This window comes from Nicrophorus vespilloides, unplaced genomic scaffold (assembly GCF_001412225.1).
Source record: "Nicrophorus vespilloides isolate i.1.1-1 unplaced genomic scaffold, Nicve_v1.0, whole genome shotgun sequence".
In the NCBI taxonomy this organism is placed as follows: domain Eukaryota; kingdom Metazoa; phylum Arthropoda; class Insecta; order Coleoptera; family Silphidae; genus Nicrophorus; species Nicrophorus vespilloides.
Genome location: NW_017096622.1, coordinates 5,658 through 29,459, shown reverse-complemented (window position 1 = coordinate 29,459; position 23,802 = coordinate 5,658). Strand labels below are relative to the sequence as shown.

The window sequence follows — 23,802 nt, the reverse complement described above, 5'->3', positions numbered from 1 at the left end:
GTGTAGGTACAAAAACCACCACGTTTTCCAACATATACATTTATTTTTTTCCACTTTAAACACACTTGCTGATACATTTACGACAATAAAAAAATGAAACGTTTATTATCGATTACTTTCGTGACCTTGACATCAACTTAATTACGAAATATTCCGAACCATTACGTATTTATAGCGGGGAAAAGAATCGATAATCTATTACGACGTGGGGTTGACAAATGTTGATACAGTGATCATAATAAAAGTCACTCATTCCATTGGGGATTGGCAATGTCACGTATATAAACTTTGATGGAGTCATAACGAATCCATGACAAAAAAAAAAGTATAAATGACATATCGACCGCATAAAGTTATGTCATCCGTTGAAATCACCATGGAAATTGAATTGTAACAATATTTATATCTGTCAACGTCTTCTTTTTACTAATCAATTGTTTAAACTGGAAACAAAATTTGTTTATCTTCTCATTAAAAGAGTTTTATATAAACTCATTTTAAAGTTGAAAACACTAGAGAATTTTATTCTTAAAATATTTTATTTCCATGTCTGTCAATGACATCTTTTTTTTAAATAATCAAGTTTTCCTGTTCATGTTCAAACTTGAAACAAAAACTTGACTGTCTCCTAGTGTCATCTCTGATGTAACTGAACTCATACTATAAACAGTTTAGTTTCATCTCTGATTAAGTTATTCAATGAACTCTTCATAAAGTTATGTCAACCGTTGAAATCACCAGAAAATTTAACATTTTGACATATCTGTCAACGAATTCAATTTTTTAATAATTGTTTTTTTCTTTCCATTTTTAAACTTAAAACAAAACTTGACTTTTCACATCTGATTAAACTCTTCAACAAACTCTTTTTAAAGTTATATCAACCGTTGAAATTACCAGAGACATTTAATCGTAAAATCCCATATCTGTCACCAAATTATATTTTTACTATTTTTTTTGTTTTCATGTTCTAAACTGATAGAAAACTTGATCAACTTTTAATTTAACTTCATAAAATTATGTTAACCGTTAATTTCTTCAGAGAATTTCAACCGTAAAATATTATTTTCTCATATCGGCCAACGCCTTATTTTATTTTTTTTTTTACTAATTGTTTTTCTTTTCTCTTTAACTTATTTAAACTTGTAACAAAAACTTGACCGTCTTTTAGTTTCACCTCTGATTAAACATGAAACTCAATCAATATTTACATACAAATAAAGAAGTTCCGTTGCGGTTACGTAAGGAAAACGCGTTCCGATGCATTCGAAACAAGAGAAGCAAAAAAAAAGAACGTGCACGTATATATAGTCGACACAGTTATACTAACGCATCCAATAGCGAGAAGTCATTTTTCTTCTTCATCCTTGCAGATCCAGATTATGTTCTTTCTTCATTGTCTTTACTGTTTCTTACATTTTTCTTCTTCAACTGTATCTTCCTCTCTCACACTGCGACAGCAGTCCTATTACGTAACGAAGATCAAGTGACCTGATAAGGAGTCACTTAAATTCGGATAAATCTCATCTTTTTTTTCCTATTTATTGTTTTCGCATAACTGTGCTTTTAATGAGTCATCCGTAATTCCATTTTTAAAAAAAAAAATGCTTCCTGACTATTCTGAGTAATATTGCGTGGAGTTATGACAAATTTTTGCCAATAATCCATTAATTAAAAACAACGAAATAATTGGATTTTCTAGTTCCGTTTTTTTTAGTTAATTAATTAATTTCAAGTTTATACATTTTTTTTAAGTTCAAATTTATTTTTTTACAGTTAATTCGATCAAATTGATATTTGCTTAACCATAATTAGAAAACATACATTTTCAATCAATTAATCAATCAATATGTAACCGAGTTTTGTAAATTTAAACGTACATATTTATATTTTTGTTTAACTAAACTTAGTTAGCATAAAATATTGTATTAATTACGATTATAGCAATTAAAATAATTAGATAACATTTTGTATTAATTGGAAATCGATTAAATTTAATTGGGTGCAAATTTTGTAAAGGACAAAATTGGGTCTCACGCAGGAAAGTGATTGTAAATTGCGCAAATTGCGGTGTGAATATCTGTCATAAACGCATTAAGTTAACGAAACAAGTGGTATTATTATTTTTTTTTATTATTATTCATAACGATAATCAGAAGACAAAGTCGTAATCCAATTGTCGTATGTATGTTAAAGTTGAGCAGGAAACTACAAGCAGTATCAGTTCGAATTCACGTTTTATCAGTCAATGGCTTTACATATTTTATGTAAAGTTTTTTTTATATATATTTATATCAAGTATTCGCCGTTACGTGAGGCTTTCTTCCTGAGCGATTACAGAATATTGCGACGTATAATTTATTTCATAATGCACGTGTATGTGGAATCAATTTGAATAACACGAAACGATAATAAATACGTGAAACAGAACAGCGGATTCTCGTTGATTTATTATAGTGTGTGTATTTTGTAACGTATTTTATTATTTTTTTTGCTTCTTCTACATAATTCCCACGGCGCTAATAGCTCCCATAATTACTAACTATGCCGCCTCTAATTTTATACGAGGAAATATGATTATTTATTTTTTTTTACAAATAGATTTCTGTGTCACGTCAATATTATTATTCATTTTTAAATTCGATAATTATTTCCAATTACATAATATGAATGGAAACTCAACCGTTTTGTTGTAAGACCCAATGTTTTTGTTTGCAGTTGTACTATGATGACCTAATTGTTTATAACATTTTTTTGACGTTTTGACACAAAATGACAGCTGTCATTTTATGACCTGTTTTATTTGTATATCAAGCATATATTATTTTCTGGAAAATATCTACAAATTCTACAATTATCTTTCATAACAAGCATCATTTATATAACAGCGTTTCTCAACCGTTTTGTTTTAAGATCCAACATTTTTGTTTGCAGTTGTACTGTGGCGATCCAATTGTATATAAAAAATGACGTTTTGAAACAAAGTGACAGCTGTCATTTTATGACCTATTTTATTTGTATATCTAGTCTATATCATTTTCTGGAAAATATCTACAAATTCTATAGTTATCTTTCATAATAAACATCGTTTATATAACAGTGTTTCTCAACCTCTTTGTTGTAAAATCCAACATTTTTGTTTGCAGTTGTACTGTGGTGACCCAATTGTTTATAATATATTATTTTTGATATTTAGACACAAGGTGACAGCTGTCATTTTATAACCTATTTTATTTTGACAATCACATTTCTGTATCAAGTCAATAATATTTTCTGGAAATTTTCTTTGTTGTAGGATCTAACATTTTTGTTGTACTTTAGTGACCCAATTGTATATAACATATTATTTTTGACGTTTTGACACAAGGTGACAGCTGTCATTTTATGACTTATGATTTTATGTTGACAAATATAATTTTGAATCACGTCAAAATCGACAATTCTTTCTAAATACATAATATGAATGGAAAAATATACCAATTCTACATTTCTCTTTTATAATAAACATCATCTTTTAACATTTAAGCTGCGTGTCCTAACATTTGTTTGTGGTTATACAGCGATCCAATTGTATATAACATATAATTTTTGACATCTTTGACTTTAGGTGACAGCTGTCAACATTTAACACTATCTAATATTGGGTCATAGGTTGAGAAAAGCTGGTTTATATGATTATTAATTGAATTTAGTAAACATTTTCACCATTTTTATAAAATTGTTGAAAGTTTTATTCTGCTACAATTCTATTATATTTCAGTTAAGATTATTTTTTAATTGTTAAATTGTTGTTACAAAAAAAACTGTTTTCTATTTATTTATGTAAATATAATTTTTTTAATGAAATTATTATATTTTTTGTAAGTAAAATATGCAGAAAATCGTCGGTCATTAGCCTGTAGTACTGTAATAAATATTAGTGTCTCCCCCTCAAAGGAAAAGACTATTAACCGAGGTATTTCTGGACGATTTACAATCTTTCCATGAAGTTACATATGTGTATATGGAATATTTGTGCGAAATGGTTTAATAACCTCTCAGAAACATTCATTAAAAGTATTTATTAATATTCATTAGTGCAAAAAAACAGATTTAATCTTGTTACTAATTTATGTAAAAAAATGCTTTAATTAAACCTTGTTTAACGTAAATTAGTATGGGCAATATCCATGTTATTATAATAGATTAATTTATGTTGGTTTTTTTCAATCCGATAGGAGAAAAATCGATTTGGAGAGAAAATTGTTTTCACCGGTTTTCATTTTCATTTCGATTGAAATTCAATGCGATTCCAATAAATTTCTCCGATTTCCTTTGTATATATATAGGTGACATTTCCAGTTTTTGTTCTGTATAAGGTTTCCAATTCAATTAAAAAAGATTTCATTTATGTCTTTGAAAAGATTTTTCTTTTATTCAAATCTTTGCGAAAGTAATTAATACAATCAATATTTATATGAGTAAATGTATGTTAAAATCAATGATTTTTTTTTTGTCTTTTATATTTCAAATAAGAACTTTTCTATATCCATTTGATTTTGAGAAATAGAAACATACAATTATTGAAATTTCATAAGAATTTTATTTGTTAATTGGTTTGTGGAATTACATAAATTTACATCAACAAGAATCAAGAAATTAATTTTTTAATCAATCATTTTTTTTGTATTTTTTGTCTTGTACAGTTGAATGAGAAAATTACCAATAAGATTTTTCCATTTGAAATTATTATGAGAAAAGAAATCATAAAATTATTGAAATTTTGTATGAAAAATAATCCAAAAATTAAAAGAATACAGTTTTTTTTTAAATATTTTCTTCCATCTCTGAGAAACATAAAATTACAAAAAAAAAATAACTAAAATCAACGAATTAATTGATGAATATTTTTTTTTTTTTTATATTTTCTGTCTTCTACATTTTAATGAGAAAATAAGAATTTTCCATTTCAAAATGTTTTGAGAAAAAGAAACATGTAATTACTGAAATTTCGTACGAAAAAAAAATTCAATAAAAAATATTTTCTGTTTTTCATATTAGAGAAAAGAAACGTAAAATTAACTAAAATCAACGAATACATTCATTAAACTTTAAGTTAATTTTTTTTTATAAAAAATTTACTTATTCTGAGTAAATTTATTAAATACACCTGCGTTATTTTTTCTTATGAGTCTTCAATAGTGCAGATGACGCTCAATTACTATAATTGTGGTATTATAGCTGCAGCACTTTCATTGTTATCTAATTGCTAGCATTTAATTTTTTGTAGTTGTTTCGTTGAAGGCAATACAAAACGTATAATTTTAATTATTTTCTTTTTGAAACAATGGGAACGTCAACAAAAAAAAATCCAAATATAGATGTAACATAATCAAACCGGCATGTGTTTACTGATGATTAGGTTTGAAGGTCACTGATAAATGCATCGAAAACTGCGTAAGTTTTCTTTCGTTCATTCAAATTTCCTGCGTTTCTCTAGTGGATCACTTTTTACCTACAATTACACTTCCTACATGCTTATATCACTTTCAGGTGGAAACGCACGATTGTCACGCTCGCTGCAAGCTGTTTACCTTCCTACCTGCACTCTATTGTTGTTTACCAATGTAACGCACTGCGTATCCACCGAGTGTCAGAGACCTTAGCCACTTCAAAGAAACACACCTCTTCCTTTTATTGTATTCCTCATTTTTTTTTCCTTCTCGCTCTAAGAATATGAAAGAAACTGTTGCGCAACGATCGTGAATTAGTAAAACCATCAATGATAATTAACTACTCGTATGCGTATTTCTGTTTGTTGTTGTTGTTATTATTGTTGTTTCCCACACATACGGTGCTCAACAATGACAAATGTCGCCACTTACATAACGTTAGGAATGCCAAGAACGAAACTGCATTTGAAATTAATTGCACCACTTGCATAGTTACAAAAATAATAATAATGTGTATGTAGATATATAGCAAATAATGACTAAACGCTTATTCATTTCGCGATTTATTTTTAAACTATCATTGCGAAAACTATATGTAATTGCATATCCTGGATATTTCGTAACGAACGAACGCTTTTATTTTATAAATATTTTACCGCATTTTGTTTGTTCAATTAATCCAAAACACAAATCTAATTGAACATGAAGTAAAAATCAACAATTAAATCATATTTTTTTAAGTATTTAAATTGTAAATGTAATTATTTGTTTATTTTTGTCGTATAAGCACGAATTTTCTGAAAGAAAATAAATATAAAATGACGTAATTTATATCAAGTAAAATAATTGTATTAACACGTAACTACTACCAAAAAAGTAAATTATATACAATTACTACCTATAGGTCAAAATGACCCAATTATTAAATATTAAAAAAAAATTGTAGAGGACAGAAAACCTCTCTGTTTTCTTATCGTCTTTGCTTGGATAAAAAAATAGCAGGTTAAATAACATTATTTATTTATTTTTTTCCTGTACATTTTAGTTATTTAAAGATTTTCCATTGATCTGAAAAAAAAACTAACGTAAAAATTACCTAAATTTCACAACTACTACAATCAATGAAATTAATCAAACTATTTTTTTGTTATATTTACTTATTGCGTTACACAATTATAACTGAAAAAATTTCATTCATGAAGAAAGAAACGTAAAATTACTTAAATTTTATAAGAATCAATGAACGAAATGAAAATATTTTTTTGTATTTTGTCTTCTTCCTTTGAGTTAGAAAATTACAATTAAACATGTTAATTTCATGAAGAAAGTAACTTAAATTTCACAACTATTACAATTAATTAATAAAATCAATTACTTTTTGTATTTTCTGTCTTCTACGTTTGATTTAGAAAATTACAACTGTTCATTTCATTGATTTGAACAAAGAAACGTAAAATTATTTAAATTTCGCCACTATTGCAATCAATTAATAATATCAAACTACTGTTTTTGTATTTTCTATCTTCTACATTTGAGTTAGAAAATTACAATTAAAAATGTTTACTTAAATTTCGGAACTATTAAAATCAATTAATAAAATCAAACTATTGTTTTTGTATTTTCTATCTTGATTTGAAGAAAGAAACGTAAAAAGACTTAAGATTCACAACTATTACAATCAATGAAATAAATCAAACTATTGTTTTTGTATTTTCTATCTTCTACATTTGAATAAGAAAATTACAATTAAAAAAAATTCATTGACTTGAAGAAAGAAACGCGAAATTAATTATATTTCAATGAATAAAATCAAGTTTTCTAAATTTAATTTAAGAGATTACGAATAAGAATTTTCCATTTTGGTATTGATCTGAGGAAAAAAAGAGAAATAATATGATGGTCTTTGCTTGTACGAAGAGTTCTTCGGGGTTTTCCCCCTTACTTAATGCAGTGAATCGTCTCCCCTATGCGATACGTGTATACCCTAATTGTATAGGAAAACAACTCGTGGCTGAAATGCTAGGAAGTCCCCTCGCATCTACCAAATAAATCACTTTTTCAAAGGGCCAAAGTTGTATAGCCATGTTTATTATGTTACAACCGAAGGCTTTGATCCCTTTGCATAGAGCCGTTCGTATTCTTGCTTTTCGCCATCATTCCTTCAGGAATTAGCATACCTTTGTACAATTCGCCAAAACACATTTCCATGCAAAACGTGCAAATAATAACGATGATATTGAATTAACTAGTATCATCGTGAGGTCATCTCTGTTATGAATGCATTATGCAAATCCCGAGTGAAAGTCAATGCTGAAATTAAATACGCATATCCTACTTTAGTTAAATTCTACTGTCTGTTAGAAGGAAATGTTTGGAAGGAAATAATATTATTATCCCCTTTACCACTACCTTCCTCCACCCAAAATCAATGACGTCTAATATTATTTTAACACTCACTTCAGTATAATGGATAGTTTCGACCCTTCTGATTGTTTTCTCACGCTTCCTTCACGATGTAATTTAATGATCAATATTATTTTGTGAGGGTATAAAAACAAAATCATTTATCTATCGAGTACTGTTTCTGCTGATTCAAATAAGTTGGAAAAATATGTGATTAAAGTTGTTTAGTCTGTGCGTTCTTCAAGTTTAAAAATAAAACAAATAACAATAATTACATTGATACATAATAAATTGAATTTAGATGTAGTGTTGTAATCGGTATTCGGATCGTAAATATTTACTCCCCTAACCTTGCTGCTGCTGCCTGAATAATTCCTCGTTGGTGACTAATTGCCTGAAGGCCCAAAATTTGTCTGTTTGTTTCTTCTATCCTGGTAACTCTCTTCCTCTCCCGTCCACGAAAATAGAGAGAAGAGGGCATATTTATTTTTTCTTTCTCGCGTCTTCGATTCCTTCCACTCATTCTGCTCATTCCTTATTTATATTTCATTTCTTCCATGCTTTTGCAACCTCTCGCATCTATTTCTCTCTCATTCGATTATGCAACAACTCTCTGGAGTGGTAAATACACGGGATGCCGTTAACCTCGTTGATTCACCGTCGTCATTGTTGCATCCAATATGTTGGTAATAATTAAATAGATCAATGGACAAGTTTACATAATACAGTAAATCCTATTTTAACACGGTTTTTATACAACGCTGTACCAAATTAATTACGCTATTATATGACTATACTAAATCTTAGCTGTGATATGTTTTTTATAACGCGGTTTTTATGTAACACGGTAGCAAATATATAGTGTTATATGAGAGCTGACTGCACTATTTATAATTTTCTTATAACGCAGTTTTCATGTAACGCGGTACTAATGAATCTAGTTATAGGACGGTTGACGTTACTAATTATATCATTCTTAAAACACGGTTTTGATACAATGTTAATTGACTATACGAATTATGAGTTTCTTGTAGGAAAGATGACTGCAATAATTCTCAGTTTGTTTAACACGGTGTTAATTAATCGAGTTTCCTTCTTGTTAGTTTTTTTTAGTGAATCATATTTTCTTGAATTAATATAAATTGTGTGAAAAACTCGTAAGTTTTCAAAGAATTAATGTACAAATAAATTTCTTAAAATTATGTGTTTATACTTAAGAAACTAATAGTACATTAATAATATAATAATAATACATTAATTATTAGAAGAAGAAAAAATGATATCAAAATGTAAAACATCATTTCCATTTTCTGAAGATTATTTGTTAAAATTTATCAATAAACTGCTAATAAAATACTATACTAATCTAGATTATATTAATTATTTAATAAAATTATATTAAGATATAAAAAATTTTGAATATCAACAAAAAATGAATTTTATTTCTTGAAAAACATTTTCTTATTTAAATGAGTTTCTTAAGATTAATTTGTTTACACATAATAGATTAATCGTTATAAAACAAATTTATAACAAAAACTAAAATGAATGAATCTAATATAATAAAGACACAAAGACTGTTGATGATGATGGGATCGCATTCTTTTTGATTGAGTTTCAAGGCGTTTTCGATCTGATGTTTCCGCATATCATGTTGTCATCAAGTCTTAAGTGGAATACTAATTTCGATTGGGATCGTGCAACCACTCGAAAATTGCGTAACCCGAATTTCGGGTCTCAAAGTGCAATCAAAAAATATATATATCAACAGAAATTACGTAAACTCTGCAATCACTCTTACATTTTTTGTGTGTGTGTGAAAGGTTCAATTGCAAGAAAATTGTGCATCTCAAGGCTTTTGTTAATAACAACAATATATAGAGAATTTAATTGAAGAAGGAGATGAAACACTGATCTCACTTACTGTTAGCATTGGGATATTATCATCAGTCGTACATCAAAATCGTGTAGCCTCGCAATTGAATCGCGAATAAATCAACGATTATTTATAGCAATTATACTATTTATAAGCACGAGCGAGAGAGTGAGCGAGGTGTAATTGGTATTGAACGTACGTTCGCAATTCAAGTGCGAATTCACTTTTAATTGAAACTAATTAATTTCCAATCGCATCTTCTCATTAAACCAATCGAATCGCATCACCAAATAGTTTTTTTTTGTTTGTTTTGTTTTTTTCGATTGTATCAAACGTTTAACCTTGACTCAACCAAAACAAAAACAAAACTTTTGTTTCCATTGTCGTCATCATTATCATATATTAATTGATTATTCAATTATCGATTATTTTTGTTTTGGTGTTGATACTGCTGCATAATGCATTCACGTCATTAAACAAGTGAAGTTTCCCAAATACATGCAGATGTTTGATTAATAATTAATTGCGAAACAACTCACATAGCAACATTAAAAAACAAAACAAAACAATTGATAAACATGGATCATTTACATAACAAATTTCGTATTTTTTTTCTTTTAATTTCATTTCTAAATAAATTTACAAATATTTTCTCGTTATTAAATAGTAAAGTTTCACTAAAAAATAGTAATAATTGCTTTTATTTTATAAATACAATGTTAACAGTGTTTTCAAAACATGTCATTCCCAATTATTATGGTTACTCGTATTACACGGTACTTTCATTACACGTTTTCACTTTTACACGGTTTAAAAATAAATAAATTAAAAAATAAATGTTGAATGCTTATGCTTCTTTTTCGATTTATCGTGTAAATCGAGTGATTGATGTATATTCAACGCTTCTATAACACGATTAGTTGGTAAGGAATTCGCGTTATGTAAGTACCAACTTATAGAAGATGGCATACCTCCTACAATGCAATTAATTACCATGTTATATAGAAATCGTGTTAGAAGAAACTCAGTTTTCGTATAGTCAATCCTCCCATAATTAGCATTTGTATCTTCAATTATATGAAAATTGCGTTATAAGAAATAATTGGTACCTTCAATACTTTCTAAACTAGATTAATTGTAATTGATACCATGTTAAACAAACTCAGAATTACTGCAGTCGTCTCTCCTATAAAGTAACGACAAATAAAAATTTTGAACAGAACAATTAATACAATATACAAACATTTAGGTTAAAGTAAATATAAACTAAGAATTTTGAAGAATTCATTTGAAAATTAAAAAAAAAACTTAAAAATATTAACGACAAAGCGAGATTTTTTTTAACAAAACAATTCACAAGAATTCAACTAGATATGATTTTTTCCATTGCAATTCGTATTCCTAAGAATAATTCAAATGAATAATGTGTTTCCCAGGCTTATTATGATTACAGATGGAACTGCTGCAAGTCCATTTTTCACAATCAACCTTCTCAGAATTCGTTCATTTGTAAAGTAAGGTGCAAGGAGAAATGAAAAAAAGAATTATTTCTGAAACTCAAATAATGAAAAGTAATTGACAAAGTGCAATTATACTCCTTTTATTTTGGTATTTCCGGTAATTGTTCTTGAAATTATCGATTTGTTCCATTGACGTGAACGATGTGAAAGCGTTTGGAAATAAATTGAGGATGTTCATTTTTTTTTAATATTAATGTATTTATATAATTTTTTTCACACATAATTTAAGAAACTTTCCATTACAATTATTTATTGATCAATATTAAAATTAAATAATTATAAATAAGAATTTTTATATTTATATTTTCCCACATTTGTAAAGTAACTTTTCACTATTTTCATTACAATTATTTATTGATCAAGAATATAAATAAAAATGAGAAAAAAATTATCTCTTTGCATTTTCATTGTCATCAGTATTTCACATTAAATCTGTTTCAAACCGTACAAAAAGAGACTTAACTGTATAAAGGGATTAAAATATTATTAATAAATCACTTGAATCACTTGATTATTTACAAATATTATAAATATAAAGCAATAATAGTAAACATTTGCATCTTGAATCATGTCTACATGTTTGACTCATTGCAAATGAAACCAATCGATTTTATTTCAACCTGCAACACATTTATTGCATACACAATTATTATTAGTCCTTCAATATTGAATATTTGTTTTCCACTGGAAATTTGAAAAAAAAAAGAAATAAAAAATATACACATTTGTTATTCAACTGATTATGCGTTGTTTTTCCTTAAATACACATTTGCTTTCCATTTTATTTGCACAATGTGTGAGCGCTCTCGAGCGTCGTCTATTACCTACGCTTTTTCAAAGGCAACTTTCCTAAAAATACACCTTCGAAAAGGTGATCATCGTGACTCAACCTATGTGGGCACAATATAACATGTGATATACATATTGTTTTTTTTTCTTCATCTCTATTTGTTGAAATAATTACTGTAAATTTTTGCATAAATAATTATGTTTTTCTCTCTTGATTGTGCAAAAATATTTATATATAAATAGGGCAATTCTCGTTGCGTAATCCGAATCGTCTAAGGAAACCTGTCTTGAATTATTTAATAGAAGAAAAAAACATATCCATGAAGATTAACCTCGCAATTGATTCGAATCCCATAATTACATTGATTTGCATACATATTTTCTTTTGCTCTATGAATCACATCTTGAATTATCCACTTAATCTTTTTTGCTTTCGTTTAATGAGTATTTAAGTTAATTATGTATATAAATGAAGCAAAATAAGTGTTTTGACGTTTTGACGAAAGGTGACACCTGTCATTTCAAGACCTAATTGTTTATAACATAATTTTTTGACGTTTTGACTCAAGGTGACAGGTGTCATTTAATGACCAATTGAAAATTTAACGCCACTCAATGACCCTTAGGTTTAGAAACGTTGGTCTATCTATACTTTGGAAGGAATGAAGCTCAAATTGATTTCTGAATTCGTTCAATTCTAGAAAATATTGAATTCCATAATTACATTGATTGCATACACATTTTGTTTTCTATACGAATCACATCTTGGATTATGCACTTAATCTTATTTAATTTTGCTTTGGTTTAATGAGTATTTAAGTTAATTATGTATATAAATGAAGCAAAATTATTGTTTTGATTCAAGGTGACAGCTGTCATTTGGTGACTCACTAAAAATTTAACGCGACTCAATATTATGTCACGACCCATAGTTTTAGAACTGTTGGTCTATCTATACTTTGTAATGATGCGATTTTTCCCCAATTGATCTCTGAATTCGTTCAGTTGTAGAAAAATTGGAATCCCGTAATTACATTGATTTGATGAATCACATCTTGAATTATCCACTTAATCTTTTTGACTTTTGTTTTTTTTTAATGAGTATTTAACTTAATTAAGTATATAAAGGAAGTAAAATAATTGTTTTGACGTTTCGACGCAAGATAACAGCTGTCATTTCGAGACTCAATTGTTTACAACATATTTTTTTTTGACGTTTTGACTCCAGGTGACATCTGTCATTTTAAGACCCAGTTGTTTATAACATTTTTTTGACGTTTTGACTCAAGGTGACAGGTGTCATTTGGCTAACCATTAAAATTAGTCATAGTTTTAGAACCGCCTATACTTTGAAACAAATGAAGCGGTTTTTCCCAAATTGATCTTTGAAAATTTCTAGAAAAATTCGAAAGCACTTAACTTAAAACAAATATATTCATAATGTGGGTAGTTTAACTGCGATTCATTCAATTTTCGCCTCCTTTTGCGAAATTCGTGCAAATGATTCACGTGTAATTTTGTGCTGCTTCCTTTCTTCGGTGTCATTGCTTCTGGAAAACATGTCTGGGACCTTCTTGTCTCCATGTTTTATATATTTTTATTGCAAAGCCATTGACCCTTGACAAGAAGTTAACATCAAAAGGAGGAGATAAATTGGTAGGTTCACCTGCTTGACTCAGACATCTGATTCATCTTAGGAAACGTATACCAACATTTATAACGCAAAAAAAACATACATTTTCAAGGATATATACATTTATATTAATAATTCTCTCGAGGGGAAAAGTTCTATTCTATTTATTGATTGATTTCGTAACGTAATTGATGCGATTATAGTGGGAATGATTCACGGTAAGTTATGTAAGCAAATTTGCAAAATGTAGTTGTTTGAATTGGCGCCATCGGGTCTAAGAAAGTCGAGAAGCTGCGAGAGACTTCATGCCCGATTGACTTCATCTAATTAACGTGCAAATCCGATTGAGCATCGCTCTATATATTTAAACTATGCAAAATGTAATTATTAATTTAATGAACTACAAGCTTACAAAATAATAAATTTAATTAGTATTAAACTATGCAAAATATAATTATTAATTAAATAAACTACAAGCTCATAAAATAATAAATTTAACTAGGATTGGTTATGAATATGTAATTAAATTAAAATCAGTTAGCTCTGAAAACTTTTAATTAATTAAAGTAGAGAAAATTGAGATTTTCGTAACGATTCTGCAGCAAACTAGCGAAGTAACTTTTTATTTAATGTAATCCTAATTAATTCCTCAGTTTGGGAACTCGGTTTACATTGTCGAATAGAAGTTTGTGGAGTTTACGCTAAGTGGTTTCAAACATTATACATAAATTAAACTAAGATGTTGAGAAAAAGTTTCCTTAATAATTTGTTTTTTTTTAGTAAAAGAAAATTCTAATTAACGTAGCAAATATTGAAAGTGTTTTTCTTTTCCAAACTTGAGGAAAAAAAAACTGTAGGAAGAAATTTTATAAAAGTTAATTAAAACTGAAGAAATATTAGAAAGTTGTTTGTCTTTATACCTGTATTAATATGTATTGATTATTTTATTATTGATTCAAAAATTTTTGTTATTAAATAATAATTTTTTGAGAGAAAATATTTCTCTAAGAAGAAAAACTTTCTTAATAAAAATGTAATTAATACAAGAAATATGTTGTTACAATAAGAATTAACTATTTCATTATTGATTCGAATCGTTTCATCACTGAATAATTATTTAATTGAGGGGAAAAGTGCAACACCAAGACGAAACGTTCTTTAATTCAGGATATTTCAGCACACGCCTATTGCATGTTTCACAATGCGGCGGGATTTCTTTTCTTCTTGCTTTTTTTTTCAATTAGATTTTATCAAAGTAACAGGCATGGAGCATATCTAATGCGGGCAATCTTGTTACGTAAGCCGAGTAATTGCATGAATACACATACTTGCAGTCAATTTCTTCAAAATGCATCAACATACGAATATTTCAAGTAGCTATGTAAATTTTACATTATTTTCTATTGATTGCAATTTCATTTTTTAAATTAAACAATAATTGTTTGTTGTTTATTGTATAATAGAATATAATTGAGAATTCAAAAGAAGTAATTTCTTTAAAATACAGCAATATACGAATATTTGGGGTCTATATTGCAAGCCCGACAACCAAAAGACCGTCTATTGAAATCCCGACTGTATTAAAGTCCCGACGCTTGATATCCCGACTATGTCAAAATCCCGACTGCCATAAAAATGTTATTGTAGAAATTTATAATCATAAAAGACACTGTCGTGATTTCGATATAGTCAGGATTTTGTTTGTCGGGATTATGGTAGTCGGAATTTCGAATGTCGGGATTTTGAGCCAACCAGGATTTCGAACGTCGAGATTTCGATACACTCGGGATTTCTATAGACGGGATTTCGGTTGTCGGACTTGCGATTGCCACCGGAATATTGGAATTTACTTCATTAAATTGATATTATATTGAATTTAAAAATGAAAATTCTGTATTCAAAATTAAGTTAATTTTTTTCAAAGAAATCAACAAACGAATATTTGAAGTATTTATATAAAATGTGCTCTTAAATATAAATGAATTATCACTGATTACAAATGTATTTAATTAACTTTTATACAATTAAAATAATGTTTGCAAGAAGCAAATGCTCCAAAATTCAAATATTTGAAGTAGATATTCAAAATTTAATTGTTTAAATTAAATTATTTTCAATCGATTACAACTGTATTTTATTAATTTGTATACAATCATAATGGGTCTATATCGCAAGCCCGACAACCGCAAGACCGTCTATTGAAATCCCGACTGTATCAAAATCTAGACAACCATAATTCCGACTGTATCGGAATCTCGACAACTATAATCCCGACAAACATAATTCCGACTATATCAAAATATAATAATTTAATAATGTTATCGTAGACATTTTGATATAGTATAGTTTGATACAGTCGGAATTTTAATACAATCGGGATTTTGATATAGTCGGGATTTCGATACAGTCGGCATTTCAAACGTCGGGATTTCAAACATGGGGAATTTGATTGACGGTATTTCAGCTTGCGATTGCCACCGAATCATAATAATGTTGGAAAAATGTGTCTAAAGCTTTTTTTTGTATTTGAAGACAATTTCTTTCAAATGCATTAAGAAACGAAAATGTAAAGTATCTATGTAAAATTTACTTCTTAAATTTAAATTACAGTAGTAAGTACCATTATACAATTAAAACAATTGTAGAAAAATTTGTTTTATTTAAATTAGAAGTGAAATGCAAATATTTGAAGTACTTATTCAATATTTCTCTGTTTAAATTACTTATTTTCCATTGATTACAAATTTATTTATTTAATTTATTAATTCATATACAATCAAAATATTTTTGCAAAAGTTTTTTTGTATTTTAATAAAATAAAATTTTGTCTTTCAATAGAAGACAATTTCGTTCGAATTCATATATAATCGAATATATAAAGTAGTTATATTAAAATTAATTCTTAAAATTGAATTATTTTTTGATGATTAAAAAAAAATATTAATTAATTTTTAAATTCAATGTTTTGATTGATTGATTGTTAATACTATTATAGTTGATAAGAAAGTTTAGGTTTTTTTCATGAATGTCAGTGAAGTTTTTTTACGTAAGGTGACAGCTGTCATTTAACACGGTTTTCTCGAATTTAATTGGTTTTTATTAATTAAAAATATAATTAGTAGATTTTTTTTTAATCAATCAAAATAATTCAGTTTGTTAATATTACTTTAGAACAATTTTATTTTTTTTATGAATGTAGAATGTCGATTGTGTTTTAAGTAATTAATCTTTAAATTTAATTATATTTTGTTAATTATAGCTTCAATGAGTTGATTTTAATGATCAATTAAAATATTATAAATTTGTTTATAAGGTTAATTTTGTAAGAGTGATTTTGTTCTTTATGTATGTCAATAGATATAATGTAAAGTGTAGAGCGTTGGAAACCAATCCCAAATGCAATTAATGAAATTAATATATTAAATTACAGTCCATTATCTCGGTAAATACAAGTACAATGTGCAATTACGATCTGTTGTCGAGGTAATACTGCAGCAAACGAAGCACGAGATGTGAGTGTATGTGAATTTGTACTATGTACAATATAATCGACCTGCGGTTGACATTGTCCATTTGACGTGGCTTGAATGGGGTTTGCATGCTGCAATTGGCCTAATTAGTCTTCCGTTCCATAGGGATTCATCATGTAATTAACATTCAAATAGCACGAAATTTTAGCATAAGAATTGAAGCATTCTGAGAAATCATCACCAAAGACTTTTCCTTTATATTAGGAACTTTAGAATTTCAATGTCCACTATGATTAAGTTACGTTGCGCAACTCGGCGAAATTCAAGTGCGTTATTCATTTCACAAACAATGACTGCGATTTAGTGATGTAAACGATACGATACAAATGATTTCAATTCTCAACATAATAAAACATATTTATATAGACAGAATAAGCATTAAATTTAGTCTGTTTTTTTAATATATTAAACATTTCTGGAAGATTTTTTAATTAATTTTTGATAATTAAGATCATTTTTTTATAATTATCATTAGTATTTATTTTTTTATCACTGAAAACTATTCACACTTCTTCAATTTGACACAAAGTGACAGCTGTCATTTCGAGACAAAAACTGCTCAGAAGAGATATAACTTTTATTTAGATTCGTTTTAAACAAAACTAATTATCTAATTATTTGTAACATTTTCTAAAATATTTATTAATGTTATGCTTGAGGAATTCGGTGAATCAGATTAAATTTTCAGAGAATTGAGTAAACCAGAAATATATTTTAATGAATGTAATTTTGTCGTTTATTTGCACTATCTTTTTATTCATATTTTTTTCGTTTGTTTCGCAATTTACGAGCACGAAGCGTGTGAGTCATGATTACACTGAATTGTTACGACCGGTATAGTTGCTTACATGTACTTATTATCTGTAATGTTTTTTTTCTTTTCACTTCGATAATTCCTTTCACATTTGCATATTTTGAATTTGGCGCGCCGCAGACTTTCAGATCACCGATTACTAAGGGCGACTACAAATGCATGTATGTGTTCACTCGCCGTTCTCACGTTTCCAATGTTTGTTGTCACACCCACGTAATAGCTCATAAAGATAACTCCTTCCGTCTTATCTTTTACTCGGAATTATTATTATTTATCTTATGAATGGAGTCTACAGAAGGCTTGTATTTTATAAAGCAGCTTAGCTCAATATTTAGACGTTTTGACGCAAGGTGACAGCTGTCATTTCGCTACCCAATTGTTTAAAACAATTTTTTTTTGACGTTTTGACACAAAGTGACAGCTGTCATTTCGCGACCCAATTGTTTATAACAATTTTTTTGACGTTTTGACGCAAAGTGACAACTGTCATTTCGTGAACAATTAGAAAATTAACCCTACACAGTGTTGGTTGAAAACCCCTTCCGTTTTGCAACTTCGGACATAAGTCGAAATGATCGTAAGTCGAAATTCATTAAATAAAATGTATGTACATATTTTCAGTTATTAAATACATGAGTAAATAATGATATACATAAATATTAATAATCAATCAATTTGTATAGTTTGTTTATGTCATAACTGTTGATAGTCGTAAGTCGAAAAATTACTGTACATAATAGCTGCGTTTTCGTATATCGTTCTAAAGTGTTTGAGATTGTGAATTAGTCACATTTGAATAATTTCAATGTCTTACGTGTATATAATGTAAACACGGTATGTTTAGTTACATTAACTCTGACAATCTGTCAATTATTGGCAGGTGCCTGCTTGACGATGCGCCAAGTTGTCAACCGTACAAACTGTCCCATTTTCTTGTATCCAACAGCGTACGTTATGTATGATTACTGGTCTCTCAGGGACGAAAATAAACCGTGCTTATTACAAGCGCGATCCCGAAGAGAAATGTAATGCTATTATAACTCGTGCAAAGTACATCCGAAGTACAGCATAATTACGAGCAGACACATTAACCTGTCATAATGTTCCACTTGAAAGAGAACGCTTTCATTTTTGAAGTTTATAATTGCAAAATAAAGGATGTGATATCATTCGATACAGTCAATTCTCGACTTACGACTGTTCACACTTACGTCGTAAAAAAATAATAAATGTTATGCAGTTTTTAATACATATACTTATTGTATAAATATTTCTCAACTTACGAACTCAACAAAAATGTATAAAAGTTTAACAGATTTAGTCTAATATATACCTTATTGAAAACAAAGCTATTATATCATTGGATACATTACTTGACTTACGATCATTTTGACTTACGACGAAAAGTGTTATATCATTAGAAACGCTAATTTCTCGAATTACGACTATCCGAACTTATGACGTTATGGAAAATAGAAGTATTTATCAATGTTTAACAGTTTTAGTCAAATATATTCCTCATGGAAAACAAAAGTGTTATATCATTAGAAACAGTCATTTCTCAACTTACGACTATTCAAACTTACGACATTATGGAAAATAGAAGTATTTATCAATATTTCTCGACTTACGGCAATTTGAACTTGCGACGAAATGATCGAAATAAAAATGTATCAATGTTTAACAGTTTTAGTCAAATATATTCCTCATGGGAAAACAAAAGTGTTATATCATTAGAAACACTTATTTCTCGACTTACGACTATTCAAACTTACGACGTTATGGAAAATAGAAGTATTTATCAATATTTCTCGACTTACGACAATTTGAACTTACGAAGAAATGAAGGAAATAAAAATGTATCAATGTTTAACAATTTTATTCAAATAAATTGGTCATGGAAAACAAAAGTATTATATCATTAGAAACACTCATTTCTCGACTTACGACTATTCGAACTTACGACGTTATGGAAAATAGAAGTATTTATCAATGTTTAACAGTTTTAGTCAAATACATTCCTCATGGAAAACAAAGTGTTATATCATTAGAAATACTCATTTCTCGACTTACGACTATTCGAACTTACGACGTTATGGAAATATAGGTATTTATCAATATTTCTCGACTTACGACAATTTGAATTTACGACGAAATGATCGAAATAAAAATGTATCAATGTTTAACAGTTTTAGTCAAATATATTCCTCATGGAAAACAAAAGTATTATATCATTAGATACACTAATTTTGACGTACGACTATTCGGACTTAATAGAAATAAAAATGTATCAATTTTTAACAGCTTTAGTCAAATATTTCTTGTGAAAAACAAATGTATAGATTAAAAAATTCGTCTATTATGACTATTTCGACTTAAGTTTAAAGTTGTGGAACAGTAAGTGTATGTAAATTAAATTAATTGCTTTTAAGAAAACGAGAGAAGTGTTCTCTAATGAGAGAAAAATACACGTCAGAATTGGAAAGACGTCAAATTATAATGTCACTTGATCGAGCAGCAAATTGTAATTAATATTTATTAATCAGCCTACGACAATGTCGTGGGGGGATTTTAAATGTGTCGCCTAACGGTTTTAAGGTATATCACGTAATTGTGTGTAGGTTCACTACGTTTGTAATATATATAAATACATTTATAATAATAAAAAAAAATATCAAGGAAAAATCTGGAATATTTATTATCAATTGCATTATATAAAATCGTGATCGAAATTGATCATAATCTGTGATTTACGTTCAACCAGTTGTTATTGCTTCACGTCTGGTGGTCCACAGTCAAAAGGTGTTTCTTTATAATAAAAATAAGCGTTAAGATTTATTGCTTTTACCACAAAGCTTAATAAATATTTATATTAATCAATTTTAAAATATTTTATTTTTAAATGAAAGAAATTTGAAGATTTAATCTGTTTTTCAATCAATCTTAATGCTACCTTCGACATAAATTACTTATACAGTGTAACGCGATTAATACTTTACGCGTTGTATGGAATCGTGTTATAAGAGAATTGTCCTCGTATAACACGAATAATATATTTGGGATGACTATTGTCATATTCAATTTCAATTGTATTAGAATCGCGTTATATAGTGGTCCTAATATTTTCCCGTATAACGCGATTAATACTTTACGCGTTATTTTAAATCGTGTTATAAGAGAAATTTCCTCGTATAACACGAATAACATATTTGGGATATTCAATTCTACTATAATTGCGTTATATAAAGAAATTGTCCCAATAATTTTATCGTGTTGTAGAAATTCGCGTTATATGAGAGTCTAATGTGTGCTTTAAATATATTTGGAATTAAGTTGTTTAATGAATACTTAAATTAATCAATTATACAATAACTTTTTTCTAATTAATTAATTTAACTGCTTTAAGAATAATCTAAGTGTTACTTCTTTATTAAAGTGTATCGGGAATTATTTACTTTATGACCACAGAAGGAGCGTTATTTTATTTTTTGACGTTTTGACGCAATATGACAGCTGTCATTTCGCGACCCAATTGTTTATAACATTTTTTTTGACGTTTCGACGCAAGTTGACAGCTGTCATTTTGCGACCCATCAAATTACTTTTTTTAATTAATGGATTTAATTGCATTTAGATTAATCTAAGTGTTACTTATTTTTTTTTAAATGTTTTACACTTGTATAAATATAAAAATTGCAAATTTGTGGTGTTTTTTTATCAATCTAAATATGGTATTTTCTGCTTCTGTCGAGATAAACGAGTTGTATCCATGTATTAAATGGATCAGTTACGTAATCGCGTGGTTTGGCGCAGGTCACGGTGATCTCTCCTCCAGAGTTCGCCGGAACGATCAAGTGAAGAAGCCGAGAGATGTTGCGAACATCGAAAATAAACGCTGCAGAATAAGCGCCTCTCTCGCGAATATTTCACGTGCACCAAAAATAACTCGCCGTCATCTAAATATACACATATTTGTGCACGCCAAAAGTTATCTAATCGCGCTGCTTTAGCACGCCCGACGATCTCGCCGTCCGTCTGGGATCTCGTCGTGCCTTTTTGATTCATCCAAATCCAATTCGTCTCCTCGGTTGTCCCTGAAAAGAAAAGGTCCAAAAACAATACCATTTCTTCAAGATTTCTTATTTATTTCATTCATCTAAATTCATTTTTTACTTGTTACAGATACAAATCCACAACATTCCAACAACAGAGCTGCTCTTGGTCGTCCAACGTAAGTAAACGCAACAATAGCACACACCTATTTATAATTTTTCCATAACCATCAGCAAATTCATATATACTGGATGCTGTAACCTATGCAAGTTACATACATTGAATTGAATTCTGTTGCGAACGAGTTTCGAAGAGGACAATTCGCTTCAAGAACGCGATCAAGTTCGATACAAGCACGTGGGTTCAAGGCTTCTGCAGTTAATCCTACAGGTGCCAAAAGAGCGAGAGCACTTTCAATGCTATATACACCACATCTGCAGTTGCTATTTCTTTTCAATACTACCTGCGTTTTGGCTCAATCTCTCTCAGTGCTCGTAAATATTACTTAATTAAAGGTTACGCATCGCTAGAAGCTTCAATTTAAATTCATTTATTCTGCAAGAATCGAGATGCAAAATTAATTTAACGGAAACAACATTCAATTACATTAATGACATCCAGTTTTTTTTTCGTCGCAAGGATTTACGTGTGCTTCAATATTTAATTGATACATAGAAAGACTTTAGTATTCAAATTAGCTCTAATTACTGAAATTATTAATTAACGTGTTTGCTTTTCGTTGACTGGAAAAGTGTTAATTTATTCGCCGCTTCAGGTTATGAAGAATCGTATGGTAATTTTTTTTAACAGTTATTTTGATTGCAGTGGGTTCAGTTTCAAGGAACTAAGTTATTATAATTGCAGATAAATGCGTAAAAGCATTACGTAAATTATTTACATCTTTTTATTTATTTTTTTTTCATAGAAATCGAACCTAATTAGTTTGGAAAATGTTTGCAAAATAAATGCATTTTAATTGGAATTATCAAAGTGATTTAATTTGCAAATAAACGATTTTGTTAATTGCAAAAATAAAACTCAATAAATTTGCAAAAAAATCATTTTTATTACAGAAATTAAACAGAACTTTTACTTTGTATAACTTTGTTGCAAAATAAATGCATTTTAATTGCAATAATCACATTCATAATTAATTTCTAAAACGTTTACAATTTAATTTCAAATATGAAACTAACTAAATTCCCAAAACTTTTGCAAATAAATTCAATTTTATTGCAGACATTAAACGAAATTATTATTATTTTTATAGAAATCAAACCGAATTATTACTTTCCATAAGTGTCATTTTGCGACCCATAAAATTTAATATTTAATTTTTTAATTAATGCAGTCAAACATTTAGATTAATCTGTGTAAATTCGTAGTGTTTTTCGAATTAATTAATTTCTAAATCGTTTGTAATTTTATTTCAAAAATCAAACTGAATTATTTTTTTATAGAAATCAAACCGAATTATTACTTTCCATAACTTTTTTTTACAAGATAAATGCATTTTGTTTAAAATAATTAAACAATTAATTAATTACTAAAACGTTTGTAATTTTATTTCAAAAATCAAACTGAATTATTATTTTCTATAACTTTTTTTTGCTTAAGATAAATAGTAAATTAATTAAACTATTAATTAATTTTGTAAAACTATTGCAAATAAATTCATTTCTATTTGTTTAATATTTTTTATAAAAATAAAAGTTCTAAAATGATAAAATCATTACAAAATCAAACACAATT

General features: G+C 28.1%; 1 protein-coding gene across 1 annotated transcript in view; it reads left to right on the top strand.

The window, feature by feature from the left end:
* The window catches only part of LOC108557624, a 49,184-nt gene extending 26,932 nt beyond the window's left edge, over positions 1 to 22,252 (top strand). Inside the window, exon 3 of the mRNA XM_017914219.1 lies at positions 22,180 to 22,252. Within this exon, the coding sequence (XP_017769708.1) occupies positions 22,180 to 22,236 (57 nt within the window). The 3' untranslated portion in view covers positions 22,237 to 22,252. The remainder of the gene's footprint in view (positions 1 to 22,179) is intronic.
* Positions 22,253 to 23,802: the final 1,550 nt, after the last annotated feature.